The 12131-nt window shown below is 39.8% G+C and overlaps 1 protein-coding gene across 1 annotated transcript; it reads left to right on the forward strand.

Annotated features, from left to right (window-relative positions):
• The first annotated feature begins 1559 nt into the window (after positions 1–1559).
• LOC118738573 lies at positions 1560–2332 on the forward strand. Its single transcript, XM_036469513.1, has one exon. It carries the CDS (start codon positions 1560–1562, stop codon positions 2322–2324), a length of 765 nt encoding a protein of 254 aa, XP_036325406.1. The 3' UTR covers positions 2325–2332.
• The last annotated feature ends 9799 nt before the right edge of the window (positions 2333–12131 follow it).

Genomic DNA, 12131 nt, shown 5'->3' on the forward strand with positions numbered 1-12131 from the left:
GTCAACGAGAACAAGACGAGGTATCTCCTGTCATCAAACAAACAGCCAGCGCATTCCAGCCTTGGCACCCACGTCCCTGTTGACAGTTATAATTTCGATAAAGTAGAGAATTTCGTTTACTTGGGAACTAGCATTAACACCGGTAATAATTTCAGCATGGAAATCCAACGCAGAATCATTCTTGCTAACAAGTGCTACTTTGGGCGTACGAAAACCACACTTTATAAGTGTTGGTGTATGGCGCCGAAGCGTGGACATTGACAACATCCGATGAGGCGACTCTTTGAGTATTCGAGAGAAAGATTTTGCGGAAGATATACGGGACTTAACGCGTTGGCGATGGCGAGTACCGCAATCGATGGAACGATGAGACATAACACAGCGAATTAAAATACAGCGGCTCCGCTTGCTTAGCTATGTCGTTAGAATGGAATCCGACGATCCAGCTCTGAAAGAATTCAACTCGAACCCGCTGGTGGTAGCAGAGGAAGAGGGAGGCCCCCACTGCATTGGAAAGACCAACTGGAAAAGGACTTGGCTTCACTTGGCATTTCCAATTGGCGGCAGCTAGAGAAATGACTGGTGTGGTTTGTTGAACTCGGCCAAAATCGCTAAGGCGGTTTAGCGACAAATAAGAAGTTTGACATTAGGAAAAATACTCTTTCTTATCATGCAGTTTACTGAAAGTGAGAAACCATATATTTAACACGTGCGCCGGGTATATTATGTACGGCTTCGCCCGATTTTATACTTCGTTTTGTTTTATTTTGAAATCAAACAGAGGGCGCTCAAAGCTCTTAAAGTTTTCCATATATTTTATATGGAGAAAAAAAAATTTTCGTAGAAGTGGTATGGAATTCTGGTTTTTGGTGGACCATTAAATAAAAGTTATTATGAAAAATGTTTAATTAAACAATTGGGTATTATTGGAGGAATCTCTAGCACAGAAGCAGAGTTTTCCGATCGAAACATATTATTTTTAAGAATTCTATACCATTTCTACGAAAAGTTGTTTTTTCCATATAAAATACATGGAAAGCTTTGAGCTCTTTGAGCGACCTCTAAATATGTTTTGATTTCAAAATAAAAAATAGGGGTATATTTTTCCGGTATAGTACAATCGTAGGGGGTGAGAGCATGAAAATTCCGACACTACTTTTTCTCATGCATTTTTGGACTACTCTAATATACATACATATGTACATTTCTACATGCAAATGTGCATATGTCTGTTTCGAGTCATAACACATTTGCATCTGAAAAGCTATATGTTCACATGCAAAAACTGTATGTCAAATAGTTGTTTGCTAGTTTAGCTCCTCTGCAAGCTTGGATTGGATGCTGGCTACTTGTGGTCAAGTAAACGGGTCTCTTTTGGGTCGAAGACAAATCAAAACCCGTTGGATAGCACCGAGTGAATTAAGAGGTTTTGTTGTTATTTTTCTACAAAATTTTTCGTGGCCCCGACTTTCATCAACATATATAAAGAAGCTGCAATTTCAGCTAGAATTATTCCCAACTCAGTTCTTCAAAGCAAATCATCAAATCTTGCGCGCAACATGCGTCTTTTTATTGTCTTTTATTTCTTAGCGGCTGTATCCGCAGATAAGTTGGGCTACAACTACAGACCGGTGCCACATTCTTCGTCCGGACTTTCCTTCGCCCCAGGCAGTGGAAGTGCAGGTGGAGACTATGGAGGCTTAGCTTCCGGTGGTAATATAGGTAGTTCAGGAAACCTCGGTGGCTTAACTGGCGTCGGCAGTGGATACGATTCTGGCGCACCAAGTATTTTAGCTCCAGTAACACAAGAAGCCAACAAGGAGTTTTTCACATTTACCGCTCCTGAAGAAGAATTCGAAGACGGGGAAGCTAGTCAGCAGCTGGCCCACTCTCTGAAGAAGAATGTCCGTGTAATATTTATTAAGGGACCCGAAAACAATGGTTTGGAAAACGCTGCACTTGCCCTAGCCAGAAACGCCGCTGAACAAAAGACCGCCATTTACGTACTGCAGAAACAGCATGACATTGCTGACTTGGCGAGCAAACTGCAAGCTGTTAACGATCATCGAAACAGTCATCCACAGGTGCATTTCGTCAAGTACCGCAACCATGACGATCTTGCCAATGCGCAACGTACCATTCAATCGCAGTACGATCAAGAGCCGGGCACATCCCAGAACTACAATGGAGGTGTTGCTCCCGTACTCAACTTTGCCTCGCCTGTGTCATCATACGGACAACAACAGCAGTACTATAAACCAGCTGCTAGCAATGCGAACGTCAATTACCTACCACCTTCATTGATAAGACGTCTCCGCTTTTAGACGTTATGTTGAACTTAATTATTTTTATTATTTACACTCATATGTATGTTCACACTAGTCAAGTATTTGGAAATCGATATATGTATAAAAACATGAAACATAAACCGCCCCAATGAGTTTTATTTAAATAACTGTCAAGAAGGCGTTTGGGTTTCAAAATTATACAAGAGGCAAAAAATATATGCCTTAAACAATTTAACACATATTTATTTTAAAAAATAATTGGAAGCCAGAGGTTAGGAGCTACATATATGTAATTACAATCATTATATACAGTGAAAAGAAAACAAAAAAATATGCAGCGGTTCTTATATAGAACCCATATTCATGGTAGCAGAATACGCCAAAAAAATTATTTTTCCAATTTTTTCCACAAAATCTAGAGGATTTAAAACCTCTTTCACTGATCCTAGATTTATTAGCCTGAAACGGCATCTTTATTTGGCTTATATTTTTCGATCTTTCTTGAAAGCAGCACATATATAATCAGTTATAACATCACACATTTGCAGAATATTTTTCCATATCTTTGTTGTTTGTGCTCGGGATTTTTACCCCGCAAAATTTTGTACAAACATTCCTAGGCAGGGACTACTTTTGAAACACGAGTGGTATTCAACGGATTATTTTCAGACTCGGATTTCGGGCGAGCGCAATGCAGTAAATAGCATCCGAAACGAGCTGAATTGTAAAGCGTACCTTAGAAGGGTTCCACTTCAATTCCGTCTTTGAGAACTTCTTTTCTTTTGCAACATTCTCACGGTAGCCATCTTATATGGAGTTTCTTATGTTGAAGATAGAATCCCTCGTACACGGGATAGCCAGGTATCCGGTTTTTGACCGGACAGTCCAGATTTTAGTTTATTCGTCCGGGTGACAATAAAAAAAACGGACTGTGAAGTGTGCGATATGTTTTAAACACTCAAATACACAACCCTCCACCCCTCTTCCCCTCCCCTGTTTCATCCTCTCCTCAAACGAAGGCTGTTTTTCAAAAACCGGACACCTGGCAACCCTGCTCATACAATCAGCAAAAAAAATTGGCGTAGTTTCTCCTAATGAATATATTCTATCTTCAAAAAATTTTAAAATTAACTCCACACCGCGGGTCAGGGACAGGCAATAAATAGTACCCGAGAAAAAACCACAAGCTGTGTGTATTTTGTTGTTGGCTTTGGAATCCTTTACCTAAACAAAGTTTGAAATAATACTCTAAGTAAAATGTAAACAAAAATTACAATTTAAAGACGAAATTCTCCACAAAACTAAAATGAGCTGCTCTACTGCTGCTACCTGTTAAATATGCTTTGCTCCATACAGAATATTCAACGTGAAACGCGTCGAAAAAAAACCTTTCAAAAACTAAATAAATACTAGTGAAATTTCTCTTAGAAATTTTAACAATAATCATTAACGTCTATTTAAGATCTAAATTCTATTCATACTGACAAATACCGAGTTTTTATTAATTATAACTTCAGAAATAATCTACATATCGTCGTTTAAAGTACAAAACCACGTATGATCCAAAGCCGCGTATCAAGATAATGCAAAACTGCGTATGTAAGGTTGCATTCATTATTTTGTAGAGAGTAAAAACGCTCATATTCTCAAGTCGCCAAAATATCGAATATGGGACCAATACGGGACATTAAAAGAAATACAGAACATTTGGCGTCCCGTATGAAATAAATAAATTACCAGGACAATTGACGAAAAAAGAGGACTGCCCCGTATAATAAAGGACGGATGGTCACCGTAGTTATAGCAAATGCGGGATCCTGCACCATTTTTTCGGGATCAGAAATGAGGAATTACACATGCGGGATTTGCGGGACTACAGAAAAAAATTAAATAGACGAATGCGAGCCTTTTTTGAGGATTTCATTCAAAATTGCTTCTTTAATTTGTAAAAATCATACATCTTTAAAGTATTTGATTTAGGTTTATATCATATATGTATAATAGAGTGGCCAGATGCGCTGATTTAATCAGTACATGCGCTGATTTTTTTCTATTGTACTGATTTTTAAGAGCCCGAAATCAGTACGCAAAATCTACTGATTTTTTGAGTTTGTACTGATTTTGTACTGATTTTTACATTTAATACTTTTGTAAATTGGTGTAATTGGCATTTACTTGAGGTTTAAATGTTCAAAACAATGGTTTTTGACAACTCATACGTGTGAGCAGATTGAAAGCATTAATTAAAAAGGTGTCAGCTTGCAATTGTTTCGTTTCCTAGGATTTCGCATAATAACAAACTGTTTGGATTCAACCCAACCCAACTTCACGATTTGCAGGTTTTACAGGATTTACAGGAAAAGCTGGTTCCGCCATTAATAAATCTTATGAAAGGTGGTGGTGAGTTAATCATAAATTAAGTACACTGAGAAGATGGCAATAAGAGATAATCTTTTGATTATAATTAAACATCCACTGAGAAATCGGCTGTCAGAATTTCAAACTTAAGACGACTACTACTACGGTGCAATGTAAGTTCTAAAAACTTGAAAAAGGTGCAAACTACCGACTCTTGGATATAATACATGTATGTAGCTTTACTTTGATTTATTGTGCCTTTGAAAAATACCAAGTGTTTTCGTAGTATGTGGAGAATTTTCTTTTTTTTTATAGAAAAACTTCGTCTAAAGACAGAAATTGTTTTGCTATACTGTTGTACGGATCAAGTGAATGCGCAAAATAGTTTTTATTGTTTTTGACCGACTTCCAAACAAGGAGGAGGTTATCAGTTCGTCGGAATAATTTTTTTATTTTTTTTTATGTATGTTACCGCATAACTTTGGACCGCGTCAACCGATTTCGATAATTCTTTTTGCATCGGAAAGGCAGTGTCTCAGAGATGGTACCATCTGGTTTAGATCCGATCATTGGATCATGAAATATATATATATATATTTTTTTTTAAGTCGTTTTTTATCAAAAAATTACTTGTAGTCAAATGCCTTCCTTTAAGCTCAGATTGGCTGTATGCAAGAAAATCGTCTTCTGTTGATTTTTGATTTTCCCCTCGAATCTCCTTGAAGGTCGCTCTACATTTTCGAGCTCAAAATGTTTGATTATTCATGGGAAAATCATTTAGATGACAACATTTAGACAACTCGTGTTGGCTTCGGAACCTTTCTATGTTTCCCATTATGCCAGATTGGCGGTCGTTTTGACTAGCACGGAAATGGCCATACCACACCATGTGCATCTAGACATGCTCTTTCGCATTTATTGAATATTATAAAAGCTATGTGAATATTAAATAATCAAATTTAACAAAATTTTATAATTTGTATCTTCCAACTAAATTTAAGGAAAAATCCGGGACCGGGCGAAAGACACCCACCCTATAGTCAGGCCGGCACATATATGTATTAATACGTATACAATCGACTTGTATATATGTAAATATATATAATCATTCTTCTAGAACCTTATCGAAAACCTATCGGAAAATCGAAAAAGTTACCGTTTTTGAAATCGGCACATGCCACGATTTTGAACTTCACGTTCAAAGTAGTCTAATCGGAAAATCCATCATTCCAGACCAGTTCAGTTGAATCTGGTTCAAGGACACCCTGTCATCGAATGATGTGGAGCAGACATTCACGAAGCTTGAAGAGCAGGGAAAGGCTCCCTTTGCGTCAACGGCTATAGACATGAACACGTTATTAGATTCCATATCGCAAATTTCATCGCAGATGCAAGCACAGGATGCACGCTTGTCACAGATGATGGAAGCACAGAGGTCGCAGCTGTCGTTAGATGTTTTATCGCAGATAAAAGCGCTGGGGACACGTATATCATCAGCAGTATCAGCGCAGATGTCATCCCAACTGGAAGCACAGGATACAAAGATTGCACAAATACAGGAAAAAATCGAAGAGAGATAGGACAATGCCGAGGCTATGATGGGCGAGTTGGAAGGTCATCTCCGAGACTCCGAGATAGTTGAATCGCCCAGTCGCTTCGACGAACGCTCCCAAGGTAAAAAGCCCATCCTTTGACGGCATGATTCCTTTTCAAGTCTTTAAGCTCCAGTTCGAAAAAAGGCTACAACAAACAACTGGAGCATGGAGGTTAAATGCGCTGCGCTGTTTGTTGCATTGAAACGACCGGCAGCGGAAATCTTGCTGACTGTGAAAGGAACAACTACGATGCATTGATGGGTGCTGTGGAAAGGCATTATGGTAGCGACCACAGGCAGCAAGTTTACCAGATGGAGCTAGATGGAGCTGGAGAATTTCTACCAAAAAGCCAAGAAGTCTTTACAGGTATTCGCCTCTGAGACGCATCTGGTGAGCGCCTCAAAAATATAAAAACCCAGAGGTTCATCAGCGGAATTCGAGACATGTACTCCAAGCGAGAGAGATGTGCGTATCCAAAGTCAACACTTGCCGAATCTGTCTCGTATGCACACGTGAAACGGCGGCGCTTGTTTGTAGACCAGCCTGCAAAGCCCACCGAGTAGAAGTGGAGACACCTGACGTGATGAACGAGATCCTGAAAACACTCAAGTCGATGGCAGGGAAAAATACTCTTGGTGCAACCGAGAGAAAGGATGGTGCTGGAAAATGCTTTAGTTGCGGAAACCCATGCCACGCATGGCTGAGGAAGACGAGCCCAACTGCGATTAGTCGTTAAACTCAAATGAGCCAGCAGGAAGTGGTGCGCGCTGGTTCCCACAATTGAATACCCCATAATCTCCGTCTTACAAATTGGAATAAAAGCGAGAAATGTTACTGTTGGTTGATATGTGGACGTACATGAGCGGGTATTACCTGGGGATACGGGCGCATCACATTACATCATTCGATCTGAGTTGGTCACAAAAGCGGTGAACCTGGAGCAAGGTTGAGGACAGCAACTGGTGGAACTCCCAAGTTGTAGGAGAGGTAACACGTAAACTCGCAATAGGGAATATGACGGTGTTACGCAAGTTCATAGTCGCGGAGATTGTGAATGAAGTGATCATTGGAGTAGACTTCTTATTTGATCAAGGTATGCAGATTGACATGAACAGGATTATAACGTATAACAACATGGAAGTGCCCTTAGCTTTGGGTATGATGGCCCGTACAGCACCAACCGAGTGATCCTAGACGAAATCGATCAGATTGGAATCCGAAGTCAGAAGCAGTTGTTTGGGCCAAAATTGATGGAGATTGTTGGACGTACAAGTTGTAGGTTGTCGAAGCAGTACAGAATTCTACACCGGACGTACATATTGGTAAAATCACATTCCCACGACAGCCGATTCTACGTACCGGAATCAGTCGGGTTTTACCCGACCAAGGGCTGTTGTTTTGGAGACCTAACCCCGTTTAGATCGGCGATACCTTTCAATAATTTTACGACAATGGAGCAATAACTTCTTCTGCGGACGGGCGTTGAGCCCAACCCCGGACCAGAAACATACTTCTGCTGCGTTTGCCAAAATCGACTCCATCCGAACTCCACTCCGGTTAGATGCAATTCATGCAATGAGTGGAGTCACCTAAGAACCTGTTCTGACCTTAAGTCTCACCGGGGGTGGACCAAAAGCTTTGTGGCCTCCGTTGCTCAAGCCAAACGGCAACACCAGCCTCCATGGTCACCCACTCGCTCAGCGCGCAGGCGCGAACCAGAACCCGAAAAGCCTGAACGGCTCCAGAAGCTCCCCTGAGCAACAGCAGACCTCTCCACCCCCTTTACTGTCATACAAATCTACCAGCCGCTCCAACTAGCATCTGTGAGCCAGTAGCTCCTGGTTGCCCACACCATCTGCTCCGTGCGCCAGAATAGAGTATAGCGGAACGTGACATCAGTCAAATGCAACACATACCTTGGCTGGTGCCACTTCCATCTATGCTCTGGATTACGCACCACACGCGAGTAAGAAACGAACTACAGAGCCTCCTTATGTAGAGCACTGCCGACGCAAACAACATCGTACCCACTGCAGCCACCCACCACTAGGCAGAAACAGCAACTACGTCAGGCGCAACAGGCCCAATGTAGACCCCACACGTCCCTCACCCCCCGTATCGCGACCAGCCTCCCGAGGAATACGAAACACTTACAACTGAACTGAAACGAACTCCAGAGAACGATTGAAGAAATAGCAGTCTTAATGGGTCGGCATGGCATAGTGATAGCTGCGGTCCAAGAAAAGAAGTTGCACAGTAACTCAACTCTGTTGGGTTGCGCCGCCTACAATGTGCTCTGTAAAGATCGCGAGCGAGATAATGGTAGTGAGTTAGATTTTATCCTACACCACACAGTGTAATATCGGCTTATCGAAGAAGACATCGGCCGATGGACACCACCCTAGAATGTCAGGGCATAGCCGTTCGGTCAGGCGATGTCGAGCTCGAAATATTTAACGTGTACTAGCTGTACCCTGCCACGCTTTGCTGTGGCATATTCCTGTTACATGGATGATACATGATTAACGAAACAAAGCCTACGTTTCATATAAGTTTGATTTTGTAATAAGTACTTGTGTGCACACAATATTTGTCGTTTTGCCATTGTCTGCATAGATATCAAGGATATCTGGTTTGCCGACACGGGAACATGCAACATCTGAGAAGCAATCCGCATCTAAATCTGAACCACACTTTTCCAAAAGTTGACCTTGGGCATTATTGTTTACGATTCCGAATGCCAATCGAATTGGGCATTGCAATCTTTTAAATTGAAATTGCGTATCGGTCGGAATCATGGGAATTCTTCACCTTTGAAAGGCCACGTTAAGATCTCTGCTTACACTAAGTTCTTCACCAATGTCGTTACTGCTAGTCGCGTGCAGTTGCAGAGTTATGGCTGATTAATATTCCGCAACATGATTATAGACACCACCTATTTTCAATTTCAGTATGTGCCGTCACCCCTGGAAGATCTATCGAGTTCAAAAATTAAGAAACATTCTTTCGATAATTTCAGGCAATAAAATTCGTCTTAATCTCTCATTGACTGGCAACTTTCCGTTCCCAATATCCAGTATTTGTCACGAGAATATCTCGGCTGCAGTGTATGTATGTTCGCTTTGCCACAATGTTGACTATTTCAGGCAAGCATTTATATCGCCCGCTAGTGTTAATCAAGAAACTATAGACAATGTTTGCGTAAAATCTCCTGAGAGCAATATCAATGCATTGCCGAATGGTTGAACGTTTCCATGCAAATCCCACGACAATCAATCAAGAACCTCAAGCAATTTTTTATGTGCCATCGTGCACTCATCCCACTTAAATTTTCCTTACCAGATGTTCTGGAAATATTGCAAGTGGGAGTTTCGATGATTTATATGTTCAATGGCAGCTTAAGAGCTGACTTAGCAATGTTTCCCCATGGTAGCAATTCCAGGCGAAGCGATAGCTAAAGTTATGTAATTCTTTGAACCAACCGTTGCCAGAATCAATCTGATAAGGAATGTTTTGCTACTTCTTCCTGGCGTATCAAGAAGAAGGTCCCCCAACTCCGTCAATTAACATTTGCATATTTTTCCTCTAATTTGGTGCTGTAGCCGCCTAAGCCATTTTGGCCGAGATCGACAAAGAACGCCAGTCGTTTCAATCTATGCCAACTGACGACAATTGGAAATGCCACGTGAAGCCAAGTCCTTCTCCACTTGGTCTCTTCCTCTTCCTCTGCTACCACCAGCGGATTGCGAGTTGAATACTTTCAGAACTGGAACGTCGCTTCCCATTCAAACGACGTGCCCAAGCCAGCGGAGCCGCTGTATTTTCCTTCGCCACTCCATGTCCATTTCGTTGTAAAGCTCATACAACTCATCGTTCCATCGTCTGCGGTACTTCCGTCGCCAACGCGCAGAGGCCTGTAAATCTTCCATAAGATGATGTATTGTGGAACGATTTTCCGTCATCCCTTGTCAAATTTGGTTTGGAGACAAACCGGTTTCGGTTTCGGTTCTACGAACGAAAAATGACACTGAAGATGGCACAACGCCGAAACCGGTTTGTCTCCAAACCAAATTTGACAAGGAATGACGGAAAATCGTTCCACAATACATCATACTCCTACCCTGTCGGAAACACAAACAACCAAAAAGAAGCTTCCATAAGATGTTTCTCTCCAATACTCCAAGAGCCGTCTCATCGAATGTTGTCATTGTCTAAGCTTCTGATGAGTGACTTATAGAGTATGGTTTTTTTACGTCGAGAGAGGACTTTACTCCCGAATTGCCTATTCAGTACAAAGTTGCACTTGTTGGCTAGAGTGATTCTGCATTGGATTTCCATGCCGACATTAACCAAACCCAATCGCAAGGCTGGACAGGATCGTAAATGCCCTTCTGAATTCGTTTTAATTTGGGAATGTTGGTTTGGGCATATAACAGGGGTTCAGAATAGTAAAAGTAATCATAATCATAATAATATTATCTCAAGTTATTCAAAATTTCTTTACTCGCAATATACGTAGTAGGCTATGGTGACCCCAAACGAAATAAATTGTTTACGATTAAAAGTTAACTGATTTATAATGCTAGGGAATAGTGTCAACAATTTTCAGTGTTCACTAAGTATTTTTTAAACCGCTTTCATGCGATAGTTTTTTGTTTTCGTTACTCTTTTATCATTTTGTTATTTGTTTCAGTAGTTTTTAGCCGACCTCACAAAAAGGAGAAGGTTATCAATTCGTCGGATTACTTTTTTTTATGTATGTTACCGCATAGCTTTGGACCACGTCAACTGATTTCCAGGTGATCCCATACTAATTTGGTTTAGATCCGATCATTGGATCATGAAAAAATTAACGGGCCTATTCAATTTTTATATGAGAATTGAAGCCGGTTGTGTTTCTTGCTTAAAAATTACTTGTTTATTAATTTTTTACATTAAGTAATTTGTGTACCAAGTCTTCGTTGATAATATGATCACTTCATTTGATAAGACGTTGCAAATTCTATATTTATTTAAACTGTTCGGATTTTGGATAAGTTTAAAGATTTAAAAAATTCCCTAGTAAGCTTTCCCAAACACTTTTCGTTTGGAACCAGTTATGTTCTATTTCATTTAACTTTAATATTTTCAGTCTTTACTTTTAGATAGGTGATAATCCTATTAAAAATATTTCCAAACCAATTATTTTCCAAATACCTTTTGTGTGGCACCCATATCGTACCTCAAACATATTTTCTGCTGTAAGCCTTTTCTAAACTCTTTAGTTTCGACACACACAGGGCAATACTTCATTTATTTTATCAATTTAATTGAGTTAAAATTTTCAAATAGAAGGCAACCTTCCTCAAAATTATCTCCAACAGTTATATTTCTGAAACTTATTTAATTTGATAAAATTTTTAAATAGGTGGCAACTCTCCTCAAAAATATTTCATAGAGTAATATTTCTGAAACCTATTTTATTTGATACCCTCATGGCAATATTTCATTTATTTTATCACTTTAACCGAGTTAAAATTTTAAAATAGGTGGCAGCCCTCCTAAAATATTTCCAGCAGTTATCTTTCTGAAACCTATTTAATTTTGTAAATACCCACATTGCAATATTGCATTTATTTATCAATTTAACTGAGTTAAAATTTTTAAAAAGGTGGAAACCCTCTTCAAAAATATCTCCAACAGTCATATTTCTTAAACCTCTTTAATTTTATACCTATATAATAAGTTATTTATTTTATCAATTAAATTGAGTTTAATTTTCGAACAGATAACAACCCTCCTCAAACATATTTTCGGCTGTAAGCCTTATCTTAAGTTTGATGCCCATATTGAAATGCTTCATTTATTTTATCAATTTAACTGAACTAAAATTTTCAAATAGGTGGCAACC

This window comes from Rhagoletis pomonella, unplaced genomic scaffold, assembly GCF_013731165.1.
Source record: "Rhagoletis pomonella isolate Grant_MI unplaced genomic scaffold, Rhpom_1.0 Rhpom_scaffold_00004, whole genome shotgun sequence".
In the NCBI taxonomy this organism is placed as follows: Eukaryota; Metazoa; Arthropoda; class Insecta; order Diptera; family Tephritidae; genus Rhagoletis; species Rhagoletis pomonella.

Coding starts and splice junctions, on each gene's coding strand:
- LOC118738573 (XM_036469513.1), top strand. CDS start 1,560: ATGCGTCTTTTTATTGTCTTTTATTTCTTAGCGGCTGTATCCGCAGAT.